Consider the following 20,149-nt stretch of genomic DNA (forward strand, 5'->3'; position numbering starts at 1 on the left):
CAGACGAAGTACCTCGGGATCCATCCCTGCCAGACTCACGTGTGCACGGAGGGTACGATTCGCTTGGAGGAGGCGAGTGTTACGGTCTTGCTGGTTCTCGAGGACCTTGAGCGTGTCGTTATCGACATACTTGCCCTGGGCAAGCTTTACCAGAAGGAGGTGGAGCTTCCGGGTCTGCTCAGTATTTGCGCCAATAGAAGACTTGTACACTTCGCGTTCGCGAGCCAGCTTCTTCTGCAACGTGCTGATAAAAACGTCCCGAGCTTGGACCTCGCAGTGCAGACGATTCAAGTCTTCTGCGTGTCGTTCCATAGTGGCTTAAACAGTGGCGAGCATGGCGTCGTTCTTGGCGTTCGACTCGCGGAGAATCTTGACGTGGTGGTGTAAGGCTTCAATCTCAGCGTTTGCAGCCTTGAGGAACGTCTCCGCGTTCTCACGAGCCATGATGTGGGGGTGCCACCGAACGCACGGCGGCAGCAGCCTCGGACTGAGCAAACCGCAACTGACGCTCTAAGTCGGCAACGCGTTGGGGTAATGCCGACAGCGCGTCAGGAACAGGTTGTATCGCAGCGAGGACCTCATCGAAACCAATAGCTGTCTCGAGACGACGCTGAGTGTGTATATCGCCGTGGAGAGGAGGCACAACGCTGATCTGCACTTGGTGACGAGCCATTGCAGTCAAGTACGGGATTATCGAGGTCATCATGTGATCGACCGCTGCCTCCGTACTTTCAGCCAGCATGGCGCGCAGCGAATCTTCGGTGAGTGGTGGTGGACCACCAGCTGGGGCAGGAGGAGCAGCAGGAGCCATCTCCGCGGATTCAGCGACGACGGGGAGTGCTGCAGGAGCTACCGCAGGAAGTGAAGAGTCTGGGGCAGCGGGCGCCGGAGGACCGGTTGATGACGCTGCTGTCGGAGGAAGTGCAGCAGACTGAGGGGCGTTCGAACCCTCGGTCTTGCCCTCCTGAGAAACAAGTCGAGTAATGCGAGGTGATGAGCAAGGTACCGATGATTCAAGAGAAGGATGGGCTTACGTACCTCCAGCTGCTCACGCTCGCGACGTCTACGAGGATTGAGACGCTGAAACGCGTCGGACACGACTCGATTCAGACGCTTGGACATACGGTGGCGAGATGGTGAATTGAAGAATGAAGAAATGTCACAACGGGCACCAGTACCGTGGCTTCCATTGCGACAGGGGCAGTTGTGGTGTAGTGATTTCTCCGTGGTTGCGGATTATCACCCGTCGACAAAGACGTGACACCGCCCAAGCTGTTCAAGCGACGAACCCTCGGTCGAGTGATGTACGGGGACGCCAAGGTGCAAGGGACTCGACGGCGTCACCTCCGAGTTTTCAACAAATATCGGATACGGCCCTATGTCACAGAATCCAGGCTGTCCTTATTATTAATAATGGACTGGCCGGATTCGCATTCAGCGGACCATCTACGGTACGAACCCTCAGTGGCGGTTGGGATGAGTTCGCGGAATACTCAGCGACCTTTGGAAGACACGTTAACCGTCTGGGACAGGGCGCGGACCGTTAAAGATGCTCATGCGACAGTGCAGACGACGCTTAGCATGCAAGAAGATCCATAACGGATCATTGTTCACTTGATATTTGTATACTTGATTAGGACTTCTTATTAGGAATAGACCCGAAAGGGTAAGCTTAAATACAGAACAGTATTTCCACTCAAGCACACAGAGCGACGTCCGGCTTCAAGGTAAGCGTCAGGTCAAGCTTGTTTGAGTGTGTTATGCCTGTCGGTGAACTCGAAGCTCTGTAGCGAGGGTTCATCCGGCAAGGCCAAGAGACTTTGTGTATTGGCCGATTATTATCGGGAGGTTTTACGTGACGGCTTATTGTTGCCTATTTGCACGACTGGGAGTGCTTGAATTGCCTCCCTTTTATTTCTTCCAGCCGAGTGTTGAACACTCGGTGATCTCGTAAAAGGCTTACCCGTGCCTGGTACCCTTCCGCTGTTGGGACCACGAGGATTCAAAACACCTGCTAGCTTTGCTCGTGCTAGTAGCGTGTTCTTATTTTACTGGTTGGCCTATATAAGTAGTTTACAAGGTCCAGTTTGTCCCGGTGCAAGGGCAGAACTGGGGTCTTCAGGTCCGCCCGAACGATCGTTTACTATCCTAGTAGACGTATTGTTGTGGGAACATCCTAACTACATCTGTAGCTAGAGTTCACGTGGGATTTCCAACACCACATAGTCGTTTCGGATATCTACCGACCCTTCCTCTGGGTTCAGGCGACCGTTGAGCTCAGCGGCCATCCGGATAACTTCATCCGGACAGATCGCTGAGTACTTACCGTGCTCCTTTGTTCCTAAGCTCTGGGTTACCAGACCGAGCCGATTCTTGATCTAAAGTAGGTTGACATATGACCGAATCTGGAAATCCCTACACCACAGACGCTTCATATTTGGCAGCTTAGATCAAAACAGAGGTATAAGTAGAGCGGCGCACGTGTCTAAACATACCAATCAACTGCATATTCAGCTCCTATTAGTGCGCCTCAATCTGGACCATTGACTTAAACTGGCCGTTTATTGTGAATTCCGGTCAAATTTGCCGATGGGCTGAATCTCCCGATACAAAAATCAAGCTATTTGAAAATCGACGACACAGTTACGGATCGTACCCTGTCGCTCTATTTAAGTCCGATGTCGTACTCAACGTGAGTGTTAAGCCGATTGGATCGGTTTTTGGGTCTACATGGCTCGGCCCATTGAGCCCATCTGAGAAACTTCGACTAGAGCGCACAATACTTGTACATGTACCTTAAGTCAAAACAAAAGGGGAGAAGATGACGCTTGTGTCGTTGACATTCATCGTAAAGAATTTTATGATCCTTCTGACTTATTTTTGGCGTTCAAATCCCAGAACTGTACTACTGCAGATTACTTCTCCGATCCGGAAAATAATTAACAGCTAGGTTTTTCTATAAAAAACCTCTCCTATGTGATTGGTCAACGTCCATTCTGAGATAGGTACGATTGGTTATAACAAGTTCATATGAGGATTTGTATGTACACGGATTGAGAGTAATTGACACGAAAATGGGTATAACTGCTTTTAGTGATATACCACTAGATTAAGCTCCGTTTGCGCTTTTTCTAGTATAGTTTAAAGTTTAATTCTGATTATTTTTGACGAAAAAACTCCACCCCTCCATAAAATGATAGTTCAAATGGCCAGGTATTGGCAAATTTGGCAGGAAATTTGCTCATAAAAAATCGTGGTAAGTAGACCTTTCAAACTACCGTCTTACCCCTCATATAAGGCATATGTGTTAAATAAAATACGGGATTCGCTCGACATCTAGCTTAAACCTCAATTTGACCACCTACCTAATTAGAACACATGTGGCTGAAACCTACTTAAAACACAAGGCTGTACCAAACAATGAATATTCTTGAGAGCTCCCAACCAACCACCCTTCTGAACAAAGTTGTCGGTGCTGCTGTTACTTGGCTTTAATTCTCCTATTCTATAATTTACACAGCCATGAGTGCTGAGCGACGTAGCTATAGTATCCACGAGAAACTCGCTGTTCTAGCAGACTATCGGATAGGCGTGAAAGGTCACGGCTTTGCTGCTCTTAGCAAGAAGCACAGCGTGGCGGTTTGAGCCCACGCCGATCGCGTAGGAGGGTCAAGCCTAAACGACCAAGCCAGATTCCAGGACCGAGCAGCTTGCTTCTTCGAAGTAAGCACTTCAACTCTTAAGAAATAGCAGAAAATATAGGATCACCGTTGCAGATTCATGGCTCCAATGGTTTCTAAAAACCAGCCATCGGAGGAAGCTGTCCTACAAATAGAATAGAATTTAAAATCACAGACAAAATCACTGACGTTGCTCTAAGAGCTTAAAGCTTTGAGTTGGCTTTTTTCAATCATCCGGGTTTTTTATACTACTAGTAGTACTTAGCCTCCTGGTACCGGTAGCCTACTTCGAAGTACAAATACCGGTACTCAATTTTGAATCTAATTTACAGTTCAGTTATTTTCCCCCTGAGTAGCTACATGTAGTGAGTTTCCTAACTTCGCTAAAAGCATCAGGCAATGGCGTCAGTAGAACTGGTACGGACAGTGCTCAAGCATTCGCTGCCGCAGCCGTGAACCTCTTTCAAGATTTCAGGTCAAACCGGTGCGCTTGTCACGCTGTGGCCTAAAGATGCACCCGAACATCTGATGCCTTTGCCGTGACCCTTTTTGGTCCGACTTGATGCAAATCCCACCGATGCCAGCCGTCAAGCTCCTCATCATTCCAAGAATCGCCAAACGGGTGAAGCGGGTGACTGCTCTTGCCTCTGTACTTGCAATCTCCTCGAGTATGGTACGAGGTCACACGATCCGCTTGCGGAGTCTGGAGTCAACGTCACCATTACCATCAGGCTTATCGTTCGCTTTCGATGGCACCAACTCGGACATCGCCCAGCAGCTCTACGTTCGACACAAGGCTGGAGACACCGACATTAAAGTCTCACTTAGCTCGGTTCCAACGGGTGTAGCCAACCGCCTGGCAGATCTCAACATCCGGTTCAGTGATTTACCTGGACTCGTCCAACGCGCAGTGCTCTGGGATACAGGCTTCGCTCTCTCTCCGTCCAATGAAGCAGTTCAAATCTGGACGATGGATGACTACACTATGGCAAATATCGCAGTCCCGAAAGAAGAAGTCAGTGGAGAGGGATGCACGTTCAAGAACTGTACGCAACCGAACAATGCGTTGGCTTACTACACTTTAATATGCTCTGGAGCTCAGATGGTCAACGTGTCGAGGTGTGTCGCTGATACGTTCGTGGACTCGGCTGCTACCAGCTACTTGGGCTCAATGTGGTCGGTGGGTGGAGACCTGGACATGATCCCGTACATTCGACTTCGAGATCACTCGTGGGTGGACCCCGTGACTGAAGTTTCCTATAGTGTCTACGCTGTCCACACCACTTCGGTGGCTGACGATCCAGCTTGGAACGTTTGTCCTGCAGACAATGGCTACGGGGCGGTAACAGTGCCATGCCATAGGAGAGACGAGTTTACAGACCAAGAGATGGAAGCTATGAACACACCGACTGGAAGCGCATGGGTGGCAAAGTGGCTGGAAGAAGAATTTGCTCAAGGTTCTGGTTTTGATACACTGCTGTTGATTCCCATCATCTCGGGGGCTGTAGTCTTCGTCGCAGTGATTGGTGTCGGCCGGTTCTACTGGAAACGGAAGGAAGAGCACAAGATTGACGAGACGGTGTCCACCACGTGTGACCTGGCTACAGTCTCGCCGCAATATATGAGTGGAAGTACCGTACCATTGCCGAAATACACGTCTGGCACACCCGATCCTGCTCTTCGACCCACAGTCATGACGACGCAGGGATCGTTCCTCTCAACGTACGAGAGTGCTGGGTCCTGTAGAACGCTAAAGATTCTGCTTCGTAGTCAGCATCTAACGGAGAAGCGGATGCCTTACGAGAGTATCGCATACCAACAAGCTCTATCCAAGGGCTCGTCAGGAGAAGTGTGGCTGTGCGAACACAACGGACAGCAAGTTGCCATCAAGAGATTACTGCAGAACAAACAGCAAAAGGCTGAAAACGTCCAAGCGTTTGCTGAAGAGATCGAGCTGACTGCTAGTCTGGATCACCCTCATGTTGTCAGCTTCATTGGAGTGGCTTGGAACACCCTCAACAACTTGGTGATGGTGCTGGAGTACGTTCCTATGGGGAGTCTGCAGACTTATCTGGACCAGAACGCAGACTTGTTATCGTGGGCAAGAGATAAAATCCACATGGCTGTCGGCATCGCTCAAGCTCTGGACTATTTACACGGTCACACCCCGTCTCTGATCCACCGAGACTTAAAGTCGACCAACATTTTGCTGACTCACATGTTGGAACCGAAGCTCATTGACTTTGGAGTGAGTCGTGGGACTGCCGACCTCACCATGACAGCTGGAGTGGGCACACCATACTGGACTGCACCGGAGATCTTGGAAGGCAAGCGATACACGGAGCAGGCAGACATTTATTCCTTCGGCGTCGTTTTGTCAGAGCTGGATACTGGCAAGATTCCCTACCACGACGCGTTGACGGGAGCTGGCGGCAGAGTGAAGCCTGTCCAGATCTTGCAAGACGTCGTGTCGGGGGCGTTGCGGCCGACGTTCTCGAGCGATTGTCCTCCTCGGATACTCAGAGTGGGCTCGGCTTGTTTGGCTCAAGATCCAGCGACGCGTCCGACGGCACAGCAGCTCGTCAGTGAGCTGGTAGGGAAAGAGAAAAGTGGAGGCGCAGAGCACTACGCCTTGTGAAATATCACTATGTAACTAACCTAAAGTAATATCTATCAGAATAAGCTCTCTATTTGGCATGCGGGCTTGAGCTAGTCGAACTCATCGTCAAAGTCCTCGAATTCATCGTCCTCAAAGTCTCCATCGTCGTCTTCATCGTCCTCATCGTAGTTCCAATACTGTTGCAGCAGCACATTGTCATCAGTCCATCGCACTCTCTCTCTACGTCAACCTCAATCACTACTCACCCCGTCTGCATCCAAAGCGCTGTTAATATACTCCATGAAAATGCCTAATCGTTCCACGTCCGCTTTCGTGTATTGCTCCAGCGATAGATCCACCAGCGGGTCGTACGTCTACCACAGTCCACAAGAATGAGTTTCTCTATCTCCCTCTTCAGAATATCCCTCCCAAAATTTCTCGTACCTCAGGAGAAAAGTCCACGCCATGCGTTCTCCCATGCTCAATAACAGCCACTACATCTTCGTATCGTTTCTGCTGCATCACAGCCACCAGCACAGGCTGGAACGTCTGCTCGGTGGGGTTCACGTCGTGCTGCGCTGCTATGCTCTTGAGGATCGTCGCAGCTTCGTCCACTCGGTGTGCGTCCACCAGCGCCTCGAGCATTGCGTTCACTGCCGGGAGGTCCACCAGGATGTCCTTCTCTTTTGCTGCTTGGAACAACGACAGCGCGTCCTCCAGTCGCCTCACCCGCAGACACGAGTCCATTGTGTAGATGGCTGCTAGTTGCGTTGCGTCGTCCGCCTCAAAGTTTGGCTGGCAAAGCAAATGCCGAAGGATCTGCGCGGCTCTCGGAGCCTCGTGCGGCTGCCCACGCTTAGCTACAAGCAGCGCCAGACGCTGCAGCAGCTGAGGGTCCTGGAGCGAAGCATCTTGTTCCAGCTTGTCGAAGGCTGCAAGAGCGCGCGACGACTCTCTGCGGGCTATGCTGCTCTCCAGTACAAGTTTGACGTCTACTGAAGCTGATGGCAACGCATGTGGGGCTACAGAGCTCGACAGGCCGCGTAACAGCACTCGCCGCACTACACTTCGAGACACGGAGCTGCTCAGCATTTTGATCGCTGCTTTTGCAATAAAGTATGAGAGACAAGCATACAAATTAAAAAAAACACACAATTCAATTTGGAGGGTTTTGCTTGCGCATCATTTATTATCCGAGCTTCCATCATGGCTCCACGTCCGGAGTCGCCCGACGCAAGCGCTGTAGACCACACAGGGAGCGACGAGAGCGTAGAAGAGAAGGATCTGGTGCTGGAACATGTGTCAGTGTTGTTCCGCCATGGAGATCGCTCCCCTATTAGCCGCAACATCAGCTCGAAAGTGAAGATGACGCAGCACGAAACCGACTTCTGGGTTTCGCGCTTGGCAGAGCTCAGCGTCGTTGGAGCACTCAATAGTGGGACGAGGGTGACTAACTACCATGACGGAGAATGCAGCGAAGAGAGTTGCTTCGGTCAGCAATTTGAGGTGCCACCGCCGCCTCAGCAAGGAGGACGTTGGCCCTGTGGACAGCTGACAGCCAAAGGAATTGACATGATGCGAGCGAAGGGCCAACAGCTGAGAGAAAGATACAAGAAGCTGATAGAGGACATGCAGGACCCTGTTCAACAGGTCCGTGTGCAGTCCACCAACATCAGGAGGACCATCCGCTCAGCGCAGAGTCTTTTGGCTGGACTCTTTCCAGAGTACTTTGCCAACGTGAATGCGGATAACACTCTGGCATCCATTGAGAAACTTCTACCAGATAGTAGACAGTTTTTACAGAACATGCAAACGAACAGGAGAATGAAAAAGGACGAGGTGTTTGCGATCCATGCGGACGACTCGAATAGTCTGGTGCCGCAGCATTCGTACGAGTTGTACCAAGATCTAGGCAAGGTGCTGGCGGAAGAGCTAAGAAAACATGCCCCACCGGGGTTTGCTGAGGCGTCGCAGAGAATCAGCGCGCTCATTGGAGCAAAGTCGAGCAAGCTGGTCGCCTGGACAGGGTGTGCGTCAAATAATCTCGGCGTTGTCTGCAATTGTTCTGTTATCATTTCTAACCGCTTGTTGCTCTTCTAAAGTGCGTGAAGTGTTGGTCTGCCGTCGAGCGCACGGTCTGGCCTTCCCTGACGGCCTCAGTCAGCAGCTCTTCGCTCAGATCTGCGAGTACGACGCCTGGCTGTGGCACCACCTGTACGGCAGGATGGACTTCTGTCGGGTCAGCTTCAAGGCTGGCGTGCAGCGCATCTATTCGTACCTGACAAGTGTCACGCAGGTCTGCTGTCGACGGACTCAAATGGCTTCTCTACTGTAGTTCTTTGCTCACATTGTCAGCTGCTGCTGCAGGGCGTGACGAAGCACAGACTGGCGCTCTTCTCGGCTCACGACAACTCGGTTGTGGCGCTCGTGAACGCGCTGCAGCTGCGGGTTCCGCGCGTGATTCCTCCCTACGGCGCCATGCTGATCTTCGAAGTCTTCCGGCACCGCGTCACGGGCGAGTTCTACCTCAAGGTTCTGTTTGAAGGTGTCGAGGTGACATTCGCCGGCCATGAGCACTCGGCCCTGTGTCCCTTCGACGTATTCGCGCAAGCGGCACAGAGGTTCCTGCAAGTGCAACAACCAGGCGCTGCATTGTGAACGTGCCTAATTATTTGTCCACCTTTATCTGTGCCAGCAATGAATCGCTCCAGTGTACGACACGAGATAACGTTCTGTAAGATCGAGTATGACTCGTCGAAATTTAAATACTACTATAGTATAATACCAAAATATCAACATTTTCAGATATTCTCACTTCTTTGATTTTTTGTCTCCACGATAATACTACGTAGTAGTTGAATCTGGACCGGTACTACCGGTATTTTTCTTGTGGGAAGATTATTCAAGAGCTCACATCGCAATCTTCCAGCAGTGCCTTAAAGTGCTCACCGAAAAACTTGTTTCTGATAATGGCTACATCCTCGTCGACTAGTAGGGACTTGACTTTGCGCCATGTACTCATCTTCCACCGCCACGGAGACCGCACTCCGGTCCTCACATCCATCGGCAGCAAAGTAGAGCCGACGCAAGAAGAGAAAGACTTTTGGGCCTCCAAGGTGGCGACATCGGAGCAACTTGAGCTGCTCCAGCGGACCGCCAAACCCGTGGGCGCCGACGAGACGCAGCCTCCGGTCATCCGACCCTCGAAGGAGTCTCAATATCCCTACGGACTGCTGACCCAGAAGGGCGTCAAACACATGACTGGAAAGGGGCAAATGCTACGAGAGCGCTACGGACATTTGGTGGGCGACGACGTAAAGGTCGAGGACGTCTACGTGCTCTCCAGCAGTGTGCCACGCACCATTGAGTCGGTGCAGAGCTTGCTACGAGGCTTCTTCTATGATGGAGAAGCCCAGAAGAAGAAAGTCCCGCAGTTCTATGTGCACACGTACAAGCACAACGTACTGGCGCCCATGCACCCACTGCAAGTGTTTAACGAGATCGAACTCATTGTACACGACGATGTGCTCGCGTTAAGGAGTGAGATCGAGCGTGACGCCATGGAGAAACTTGCTCTGCATCTGCGTGAGTGTCTGGGGGTACCGGACAACCAGCCTCTGTCTTGGACGGCAATTCGGGACGCGCTGACGTGTCGAGAAGCGCATGGCTGGCCGTTCCCTGAGGGCGTCGACCACACGACCTTCGAGCAGGTTGAGGCCTACGACACGTGGCTCTGGCAGCGTCTGTATCATTCCAAAGACTTTTGCTATCAAGCGTTCAGAGACGGCGTCAAGGAAGTCTACGAGTTTGTCAAGTCCGTAGTCGAGAGCACGCAGCCAGCCAAGATTTCCTTCTTCTCAGCTCACGACAACTCGATTGTGGCTCTGCTGGGAGCTTTGCAGATCGACGTGGGCTCGCAATTGCCTGAGTATGGCACTATGTTGGCGTTGGAAGTGTACGAGGACATGGCTACACACGAGTTTTTCGTCAAACCACTGTATGAGAACGAGGTGGTGACTTTTGCGGGCCACACGCACGACCCGCTGTGTCCATTCTCGCACTTTGAGTCGTTGGCGTTTGACTTCCTGTCCTACAAGGCGCAGCAGACAGAGCAACTAGAGTAGCTACACAGGTATTACTTCTTGGGGGTCATTGAAGCCTCCCAGGTGTGATTCGTAAGTAGTGGACTACGCGGGGTCCAGACGTCGTCGTGGACGGTCGTATCTCTCACGAGGATGTCCATGTAATCGGTGCCTTTGTACTTGGAGTTCCTCCACCACGCTTCACTTTCTTCATCACTGTCCTTGCCTCCCTTATTCACCTTGGGGGTCGTCTTGACGCTCTTCTTGAAGGCGTTCAGAGTCGTCTGAGGCCTCTTCTCTTTGGTCTTGCAACTACTACCAGCAGTCCCCCACCATGACGGCGGATCCAGCCACCATTCACTTGAATCCCTCGTCTCTTTCTTCGTGTCTTTCGTTGAGCATTTCGAGTTTTGGTTGAGCTTCCACAGCTCCAAGTTCCTGGCTTCTATGGCTTTCAGCAACGACTCAAAGCGCCAAAACTCGCTCTCCACGTACAAGTCACGCAGCAGTTTTGGGTCGGATGGCAAGAATCCATCGCGTAGGAAGCGTAGGATGTGGCGGAATAGACTCCAGTCTCGATCCACGCGAAAGCAGCCACTTTCAGCGCCGCTGAGGGGTGAATCGTCCTGGACGAAAGCAGCGAGTAACGACGCTGAGTCTTTCAACGCCACTGCTGCTGAGAGCTCAAAGAGTTGGCCACCGACATCGACAGTCACGCGACGATCACTTGCTGCGGGGAACGAGGAGAGACAGAACCAGTCGGAGGAACGCGAGGCATCGAAGCGTTCGCGCTCGGAGGTCAGCAGAGCGTGTTGAAGCAACAATTTTCGCTTCTCACGGCGGATAAAGGCTCGCTGTTTGGCAATCTAGCAATCCACCAACTAGTTAGCAGCGATGACTTGAGTGGAGACAGGATGTAAACGTACTCGTTCGTACTGCAGCTCGAGGTTTTGTCGTTTGGAAACCACGACGGTGCGATGCAGCAGAGTCTGCTGCTCTTCTTGGGTCTGTACAGCTCGCTTCCATCGCTCTCGACTGTGGTCGTCGCTAACACCATCGTCGAAAAGTGCCTCGGTCGAGTCTGGGGCCCATGCAGAGCCCTTGCGAGGCTTACGCGAAGACATCGAAGGTTCACAGGCGGCAGTTATGCGCGACCTCTGAACGGGCACCAGTGGTGACTCATAAAGGGTTAATTAAATGGAGCTGGAATTAATTCTTACACGCACTTGCAGATGATAACGAACGCCTAACATACAGCTATAACGTAAGTGCAGCTACTACTGCCTCTAGTACAGCCATAATGGAGACAAGTGCGAAGCTCTTGCGAGAGATGCTGGCAGAATCGGAGGCTGATTCCGAGCTGATAGAAGTTTCCGATCTAAGTGCAGGTCCTGGTCCTGTGATCGACGCTGAAGATGCCGACGAGGTGCTGCAATCTCCTTCAAACGCAATTGTGAGCGACGAATTGACGCATTGTGCGTTGCGAAAGAGGCACTTGTTGCCATACGTGACGCCGTCTGAGCCACACAGAGCTTTAAATTCCTTCGTGCAGGAGCTCTCAGCGCAGACTTGTGAGCTAGACGCAGAGGTCGAAAAATGATCGACAGGGTCATCTCTTTCGCTAGCAGTTGAACCGCTGCACTCTCCATCGAATAACAAGGTTAATGACGAGTTAAGGCATCGCGCTCGTCTTAGGAAACAGTCGTTGCTGTAGGTCTGTCCGTCGGAGCCGCATACGGGCGTGTACACGTCCAGACACGCGAATTCCAATAAACAAGAATAATTACTGTCACCGCTGTCGCTGCCATTTCTACTGTTGCATGCTCCACGCGATACGATCGCCAGTGTGTCATCGCCAGACGTGCATTTTGTCCGGTTAAACTCACACTCGTTGCCGAATGTCTGGCCATTGGAGGCGCATACCGGTAAGAAAATCTCCAAGCAGCCGAAATCACAACTAGAAGTAGAAGAGGAGGATGTCGCTGTTTCCATTAGCGCTGAAGGCGCGACGGGTTCGACGAGGGTTCGGAAATGGAGACTACCGGTAAAGTGTCATCTTCAACGTCATCTCCTATTACTGTACCAGTCACAAACTATACAGGCTCATCTTTGTATGGCAAGTATGTCTACAATGGTAACCAAGGCATTTCTCTTCTTACTTGTTGATGCTCTTGTTAATATAGTTTAATAGCGCAAGGGATGGATGGCGGAAGAGCTACATGCAGAGCTGCACATTTGCAATCGTCCTCGACGGTGATTGGCTGTCGTTTTGAAATGCGTGTGGGAGATGGCTTCATGGCAAGGTGGAAGTTGCCTTTTTTGCTGTCATAGTCTGATAATCGCACCATCGCTCACTTTCGTCGTCTTTAAATCAGTCAACCATGCTGCAGAGCTTTCAGATCCTCCAACTCGTATTGCAACTCGCAGTTCTCGTACTGGTGATCGCTGCTGTGTATCTGCAGTCATGGGCAGTCATCGAGCTCAAGAGCCTCGACAACCCTTCAGCTAGCGGCAACAACTATGTGAGCCAGCTCACGTTTGCACCTGACGGCTATTGCTTACGACTCACCAACGGCAGCTCCGAATGTCAGTCGTTCCTGCACGCCATTCTCGAGAACTCTCGACAACCTGATGACTGGCCGAGTGAAGGCCCCGACGCTCTCGCAATGGCCCCGTCGCATCTAGAAAGCGGCAATACAAACAACCAGGACTTCCTGATCGCTGAGGCTCTGTCCTGTTGGTGTCACACACGTGGTGAACTCAGCTGGTACATGCAGGGCGCACAAAATGTGGCATGTCTCGTTGTACTGGAGACCGTCAAGTATACCATGGCGCTGTGGGGATTCTTTACGACGGTGAGTATCGGACTGTCGTCGGTGTTCTACTCACGCAACGTCACAGCTTGTCACCCCTTGTCCAGCTTTACAAGTGCCCTGCTTGGGCTCTTGGTGACAGTGGCTTGGTGGTACTACAGCCACACATACATCGATCGAGACTACCTGAACGAGCTTGCACTAAGCTGGCAACACGGTGGGTCCTACCACTGCGCAATCGTAGCGTTTGCGCTAGCAACTGCTAATGCGCAGATCGCCTTCGACTCGACGGGTCCTGTTGGGGTTCCAAAGTACACTCGGCGTTTCATCCGACCAATGTCAAGAACTGAGCAACCCGATGACTGGGATCCCCTCTCCTGCCCAGCCAACTATCTCGTGTAAATTATCGGTAGTGTTCGTGAAGTACCAAGTAAATAGTAAATGGAAGCGCAAGGTAATCACGTCCATTTCATGTTCACGCTAAGCCAGTTCGCGTCACAGCTTGTTCTCTAGTATATCTCCGCCATGATGTTCACCACGAGTGCCGTCCAGCCCGAGAAGGGGTGACACCGCTGTCCCTGACCGTACTGTTGTCCAGCGTGGATATCGCCACTGTACTGCTCCCACAGGTATCCAGTGCGTTCGTACTCCTTGTAGATATTGGCAATTACATTCGCCCGCAGTGCAGTATACGCCGCTGCAAACTCCTCTTGGAACGGACTGCCCGTGCTCGGCTGCGCGTAGTAGTGCAGTGCGTCTAAAGCCAGATAGTTAGCGTTCATCCAGATAGCTCCGCGCCAATATGGGTTGTCTCCTGGTGCGTTCTCTTGTTCATAGAACTGATCTTGCGTCGACAGAGAGCGCAGTCCAAACGGCGACCAAAGCTGCGCTGGGTCCGTCATCTGCCTCAGCAATGCAAGCAGCTTCGGCGACTCAGGCGGCAGTACCTTAAGGAGAAGCGGGAACACGCTGACGTAGCCGACATGCTTCACATGCTGCAGCTTCGTCGTGCGCGGAACAAACACAGGCAACATCTGCAGTCCACCACGGCCGTCACCTAGCGGGAACATGAAGTTCGGATGGCTATCCGGGCACTTGACTTGCTTAGTCTCAATCTGCGCAATAGGAGCCGTGGCGTCCACAACTTGGCCCTGTTCATTACGGCAACGCACAGCAACCTGGTACTCAATCACGCCGTCTTCACTGTGTTCGCCCACATCAAAGTACGACTGCGCTTCCTCATTCCAGTGGTGCTCGTCCAGTCCAGAGAGAAAGTGAGCACTGTTACTCTCAAAGAGCTGGACGTCAGCATCTCGGTCGATAAAGTCTGCAAGTTTGGCCATAACATTACTCGAGCGGATCATCCACGAGAGCAAGTCCACGTGCATTTCATTCTCACTCGGACGCGACGCTCGAGGGTAGTCATCTAGACCTGATGACAACGTGTTGGAGATCAGCTTGCCGTCATTTGGGAGGCGGCCTCGCCAGCGGAAACTCGCGTCGTGTGGACCATACTGCGTCTTCAGGAACCAGCTGTACCAACGCTTCAGGAACGGGAAAACGGTACGCACAAACGCCTTCAGGTCTTCGTCCGAGTCTGCAGCCTTGTGCCACTGCATCATTTTCTCTAAAGCCAGCAGCAAAGTGGGAGGATTGGCGTGTTCCACATGCTGTACGAGGAATTCTCTGGGCACACGACGACGCGCATCTTGGCCCAAGATCTGCTCACGAGCGATGTAGCCATCTTCTTCCATCAAGCCAAGCCAGTGAGCGATCACATCTCGCGTAATTGCGTCGTCGAACGCCGAGATGCCGATCTGGTGGAAACCTTCGTCCCACACGAAGCCACGAGGGAAGAAAGAGCGCGATGGGACCGCTGTGAACAGAGACTTGGCAGGAGACTCGACAACCTCGGGCCTCTCCGGGTCATGCTGCACCAATGAGCTGCCGTAGAAGTAGCCAGTGCCTCCAACTAAGTTGCTGAAAGCTGCCTTGGCGAACACCACCAGACTGTCGTTGAACGGAGTCTCCTTGCCATCCCCCGGCCACGTCTTCGTCGAGAGATGGAAAGTTGTCTCGAATTTATCGTCAAACTGCTGCGAGTACTCTGTCAGCTTCTCAGTGATAAGAAGATCAATAGGAAGCTTCACAACGTCAGCAGCAGTAAATGTCGCAGCCTCATTAAACAGCACATCCAGCGTCACGTCGCCTTCCTCGAACGTATCATCCACACTGACAATAGCCTGCACCACGACCAGCGTGCTTCCTTCTTCGATAAAATCCTCCAGCTGAACCTCCTCGTCTGCCGTCAAGTCTTTGTTGTTCTCTCCACCTGGACGTCGAGCCAAGGACAACAGTTTGTCCTTCACGTTGACCACGTTGGTATCTCTAAGCCCAGCATAGTGCAGCTTCACTCCACGCACAGACGAGCGAGTCTTGAGTTGGATCTGCATCTGGAAGGCTAGAGGAGCTGATTCCTTGTCCCCCTCAGGACCTTCACTCTCCAGCACCATCTGCACACACTGCTCCTTCTGCTCTCCACACTGCAACGTCGTGGGCTCTGCTGCGACTTCCACCAAGTTCTGCAGCTTCTGTCGACACGGCAGCTCCAGACTCTCGTCCCCACAGCCCAAATCTACATAGAAGAAGAGCGAAACCTTGTTATTCTGCACCTGTCGACGTCTCAGTCTCTCGTCCTTGGGAGTCACTGGACCTGCTTGGACTCTAGCCGCCCATCCTTGAATGTCTGGTGTCTGGACTCGAGCGTAACTTGTGCTGAGCTCCAGGCGGTTGAATTGGTCCTCCACTTTTTGCAGTCCATAATTGGTCCCGTCGTGCTGCAGCCAGCCGTAACGTTGAAGTCGGTCTTCTTGTCGACATTGGTGTCGGATTTGTGATACGTCTTCAAGCTGTGAGCCCCATAATAGTCCAGCCGACACAAAATCGGGCGATGTGCGAGATCGAATACCCAAATATAGACCAGGACGATAAGTTCCCCACCGGAAGGAGTTCGCATGTGTCAATTGATCAATTGACTGTGCGCTTAAGGGCGCGGATGAGGGCGCCGACAGGTCCATGGGTCCGTACAGCGTCGTGTATGTGGAGATGATCATGGCCAGCAGTGACGCGCCAATGTAGACCATCTTGAAGCGCCGCGCGCTCTCCTCCGCCGTCGGGACCGCCATGGGATCGCTGCTGAATATCAACTGTGTACTCAAGTTGTAATAAACACAATTAAAAATCACGCCTCGGATTCGCTGAAAACAACTCTTTGTGTCCCGATTTAAATGACGCAGTCCATTGAAGGAGGGTTTAAAAGGGGGACATTTTGCTTCGGACAAAGAAGTCATACGCGTTTGGATTGGTGGAAATGGGAACAACAAATGCAGTTGGCATCTTCATTTTCGATCCTCCACGTGGCGAGTTCGAGTGACAATGGCTCGGGGAACGATGTGCTTGCTGGCGCTGCTGGCGACGCTACTGGTGGTGGCGAGCTGGTCTACAGTGGACGTTGAAGCCAAGAAGAGTCGCAAGGAAAAGGATTCTCCACTCAAGGGCAGCGAGAAGCTGGCCCAGCTGCAGGGCCGCGTGCGCGACGGTGTGATCCCGTTTACGAGCGAACTCTTCGGACGCTACGCCGTGCGACCGGACCGTCCGTACCACTTGGTGCTTCTGTTTACAGCTACGGCCGCAAAGTACAAGTGCGAGACGTGTGCACAGGTATCTCCCGAGTTTGAGATTCTGGGCGAGAGCTACGAGGCTGCCAAGCAGGTCAAAGTGGACACTCGTGATGGGCACGAGGTCTTTTTCGGTATCGTGGACTTTGAGACCAACCAGGACGCTTTCGGCATGTACGAGTTCACATCTGCCCCTCACGTGGTGTACGTGGCGCCCGACCGCTCCATCGACGCCGGCGACCGCATGCCTAAGAAGTCCAAAGTGGAGCCCCACAACCTCTACAACGTCTACTCGCAGGGCAAAGAGGCCGAGTCCATGGCCACTTTTGTGAAGCAACGTACGGGCTTTGAGTTCGCTATCCAGAGATCCAAGACGTTCCTCTACGTGCTGCTCGTCGTTGCGCTGGCCTCCACCGCATTCACGGCCAAGCTGGTGCTGTCCCACCTGGACTACGTGATGGCCAAACTGCGTCGCAAACAGCTCTGGATGACAGTCTCGTTGCTGTTCTACGGTCTCTCAGTCTCGGGAATGGTGTACTGCATCATCCGCAACCCGCCGCCCTACACGGCCGACCGCAAGGGTAACATCCAGTATTTCCACCCTCAGGGTCGCCAGCAGTTCGTCTACGAGGGGCTCATTGTTGGCGGCTACGACGTGGCCGCTGCTGTCTTCATGATCCTGCTGTCGCAGTGGGCGCTGTACGTGCGCAACCCCGCTGTGCGCTACCTGTCCATCGTGGGCTGCGCTGTGGGCTTCGTGTTCATGTACCGCCAGATGACGAACGCCTACAAGTTCAAGAACCGCTGGTACACGGGCTGGATGGGCTTCTAAGGCGGCACGTTACCCAAATACCAAGGGGCACGTTGCGGTCTGTTGCAGAAGAGAATTGCGTTCATTTGTGCATCACTAAAAGCTCATTTTGAACAAGTTGTCTTTTTGTCGTCAACTGTCACAATCTAAGCCTTTTTCTGCCCAAAATCCAGCCAATTGCAACTGAGTATTACGTCCATCGGACCAAAATGTCCCAAATCTGTCCCGGCAGTCGCAAATCCGCCACCTCCCATTTAAGTCTCGACACCTGCGCTGTCTAGCCGCTCACGACGATGGAGGGATGGCTCACCAAGCGCCGCGACCACATGAATCTTATCTGGCGTACGATCTCTTCATTCACGCAATTTCCACCTCAAAACTCTTAGTAGAAGACTCACAAACTATGTGTCATAATTTGTGTATTCTCCAGTGGATCGCTACTTCCTCCTGGACGGCAACCAGCTCCGCTACTACCGCAAACGCGGCGACCCTGCACCTCGTGGGACCTACATTCTGAGTGATGGCTGTGTGGTGAGCCCCGTGTTCAACTCAGAGGAGAAACACAAACACCACGGACCCGTGTGGATGTTCCGCATCACTTTTGCATTGGGCGACGCAGTGAACGGAGAAAAGTCGTACAAGAAGGACCGATTTCTGGATCTAGGAGCCAAGAGTGAGGAGAATGCCAAGGAATGGAAACGCGCGCTGGAGAACGCCGTGCGGTCGCTGCAAGAGCTGGTGGCGCATCAGAAGAAGCTCAAGAACGACGCCGAGATCTTCCCCACGCCCACCCACGTGCCGAGGATGTTGAAGGCCGATGAAGACACGATGTCTCTCTTTAACTTGGACGCAGACAACGACAAGGCGGAGCAAGCCTGGTGGTTGGCCAGGGTGGAAGGAGGACTCCGGATCATGCAGGAATGTCCACTGGGTCCCAACGTTGCGGCCAATCTGTTCGCTCAACAAGCAGCCACAACCAACGGACTGATCTTCAGTGCGTGTGTGGGCGCAGCGCTGAGCTTTAGCAGCATGTATTCGTTCGCGAGCAACATGTTGCTGAGCTTTATGACGGCACTAGTGGCTATTGCTGTATGCTGCGCTGCAGTGACCCCTACCCAGGCGCCCGAGATCCCGAGCTTCCGTGTGTCCCAAGTAGTACATGGCTCTCCAACTGAAGTCTTCAGACTCCTCATGAACCCCAAGAGATTCCAGAGATGGGACTCGGGGACGGCGACGATGCGTGTGGTGCAGCAGCTGGATGACCACGCTGACATCGTGTACATTACGCAGCGACCGACGCACTTGTGGCCTCTGTGGCAGAAAGCTCGTGACCTTGTGCTCATGCGCTACTGGAGACGCGAAGAGGACGGATCGTACTTTGTCATGTACCAGAGCATCGAGCATCCCGAGTGTCGGGTGCGTCACAACTATGTGCGAGCGAACTTACTGGGCGGCGGCTTCGTTATCGCTCCCCAGCGTGTTCCTAGTGGATCGATCCGAACTCTGGTTACTTACGTGCTTCGTTACGATCCTGGCGGTTGGTCCCGTATTTACCACCAGCTTGGCATGGATGTGGATCTCGTAATGCCAATGCTGCGTAGTGTCGTGGGGATTCGTGATGAAATGAGCGCTACAGACTTCATCACGCCCAATGTCTCGATGGCGCCTGCAGCAGAGGGCGAGAGCTCGGAGACTGGACCGCAGGAGAACAATTTTACACAGCGAACCAGTGTGGACTCGATGGGCGTCGTCATGGGCGTACAGAAACTGCAGACCAGTCTCCCAGAGAAGATGTGGGGCGAGCCGGACGCTTCGCTGTTTAGTGTTCGAGGACACAACTACCTGACCGACAAGAAGAAGATCCCTTCGGCCCCCGCCATGTTCCATACTGTGGGTGTCGATCTCTTGTCCTTTGAGAGTCCTGCTGAGAGGTACAACATCTCGTCTCGATCGGACAGTGTCGGCCGCACCAGCTCCAAGTTCACGTTTGTAGTCAACATGATCATCCCAGGTCCAGAGAATGTCTGCATGGTCTTCTACTTCCACCCTGTGCGCGACAATGTGTTCGAGGACGGCTCTGGCTTCTCCGAGCTACTGAACGACTTCTTCGACGGCGACGACCAGTTCCGGAACTCTCGCTTCAAGCTCATCCCTACCGTCGTTGAAGGCAGCTTCATCATCAAACAATCGGTCGGGTCCAAGCCGACGCTGCTCGGTAACAAGCTCAAGTGTCCATATCACCGTGGAGAAAACTACTTCGAAGTGGACATCGACATTTCCTCCAACTCGGTCGCCAACACAGTGGTGGGGATGGTGCAGGGAGTGACCAAGTCGCTGGTGGTGGACATGGCCTTCCTGCTCGAAGCCCAGACCGACGAAGAGCTGCCTGAAGTCATCCTGGGCGCTGTTCGCATGCAGCACATTTCGCTTGACAACCGTCGCCGCATGCCCAAGCTGTCGCCCTGAAGAACGTGAGACTTCCGTAAG

The 20,149-nt window shown here is 52.7% G+C and overlaps 9 protein-coding genes across 9 annotated transcripts; 6 read left to right on the forward strand and 3 right to left on the reverse strand.

The window, feature by feature from the left end:
- Positions 1–4,257: 4,257 nt before the first annotated feature.
- PITG_17586 (protein kinase, putative) lies at positions 4,258–6,318 on the forward strand (the record flags this gene model as incomplete). The annotated part of the gene is made up of 1 exon (XM_002896419.1): positions 4,258–6,318. One exon carries the CDS (start codon positions 4,258–4,260, stop codon positions 6,316–6,318), a length of 2,061 nt encoding a protein of 686 aa, XP_002896465.1.
- A 212-nt stretch (positions 6,319–6,530) lies between these two features.
- PITG_17587 (uncharacterized protein) lies at positions 6,531–7,371 on the reverse strand (the record flags this gene model as incomplete). The annotated part of the gene is made up of 2 exons (XM_002896420.1): positions 6,531–6,653; positions 6,724–7,371. 2 exons carry the CDS (start codon positions 7,369–7,371, stop codon positions 6,531–6,533), a joined length of 771 nt encoding a protein of 256 aa, XP_002896466.1.
- Positions 7,372–7,644: 273 nt separating this feature from the next.
- PITG_17588 (histidine acid phosphatase, putative) lies at positions 7,645–8,937 on the forward strand (the record flags this gene model as incomplete). Its single annotated transcript, XM_002896421.1, has 4 exons — positions 7,645–8,016; positions 8,113–8,308; positions 8,382–8,566; positions 8,659–8,937. The coding sequence occupies 4 exons, from the start codon at positions 7,645–7,647 to the stop codon at positions 8,935–8,937; spliced, it is 1,032 nt and encodes a 343-aa protein (XP_002896467.1).
- Positions 8,938–9,248: 311 nt separating this feature from the next.
- On the forward strand, positions 9,249–10,403 carry PITG_17589 (histidine acid phosphatase, putative; the record flags this gene model as incomplete). The annotated part of the gene is made up of 1 exon (XM_002896422.1): positions 9,249–10,403. The coding sequence occupies one exon, from the start codon at positions 9,249–9,251 to the stop codon at positions 10,401–10,403; it is 1,155 nt and encodes a 384-aa protein (XP_002896468.1).
- Positions 10,404–10,414: 11 nt separating this feature from the next.
- On the reverse strand, positions 10,415–11,485 carry PITG_17590 (uncharacterized protein; the record flags this gene model as incomplete). The annotated part of the gene is made up of 2 exons (XM_002896423.1): positions 10,415–11,227; positions 11,288–11,485. 2 exons carry the CDS (start codon positions 11,483–11,485, stop codon positions 10,415–10,417), a joined length of 1,011 nt encoding a protein of 336 aa, XP_002896469.1.
- Positions 11,486–12,742: 1,257 nt separating this feature from the next.
- PITG_17591 (uncharacterized protein) lies at positions 12,743–13,576 on the forward strand (the record flags this gene model as incomplete). The annotated part of the gene is made up of 2 exons (XM_002896424.1): positions 12,743–12,832; positions 12,893–13,576. 2 exons carry the CDS (start codon positions 12,743–12,745, stop codon positions 13,574–13,576), a joined length of 774 nt encoding a protein of 257 aa, XP_002896470.1.
- Positions 13,577–13,683: 107 nt separating this feature from the next.
- On the reverse strand, positions 13,684–16,359 carry PITG_17592 (mannosyl-oligosaccharide glucosidase, putative; the record flags this gene model as incomplete). Its single annotated transcript, XM_002896425.1, has 1 exon — positions 13,684–16,359. One exon carries the CDS (start codon positions 16,357–16,359, stop codon positions 13,684–13,686), a length of 2,676 nt encoding a protein of 891 aa, XP_002896471.1.
- A 228-nt stretch (positions 16,360–16,587) lies between these two features.
- PITG_17593 (uncharacterized protein) lies at positions 16,588–17,796 on the forward strand (the record flags this gene model as incomplete). Its single annotated transcript, XM_002896426.1, has 1 exon — positions 16,588–17,796. One exon carries the CDS (start codon positions 16,610–16,612, stop codon positions 17,681–17,683), a length of 1,074 nt encoding a protein of 357 aa, XP_002896472.1.
- A 159-nt stretch (positions 17,797–17,955) lies between these two features.
- Positions 17,956–20,128, forward strand: PITG_17594 (uncharacterized protein; the record flags this gene model as incomplete). Its single annotated transcript, XM_002896427.1, has 2 exons — positions 17,956–18,004; positions 18,093–20,128. The coding sequence occupies 2 exons, from the start codon at positions 17,956–17,958 to the stop codon at positions 20,126–20,128; spliced, it is 2,085 nt and encodes a 694-aa protein (XP_002896473.1).
- Between the last annotated feature and the right edge of the window lie 21 nt (positions 20,129–20,149).

This window comes from Phytophthora infestans, genomic scaffold, assembly GCF_000142945.1.
Source record: "Phytophthora infestans T30-4 supercont1.60 genomic scaffold, whole genome shotgun sequence".
In the NCBI taxonomy this organism is placed as follows: Eukaryota; Oomycota; class Peronosporomycetes; order Peronosporales; family Peronosporaceae; genus Phytophthora; species Phytophthora infestans.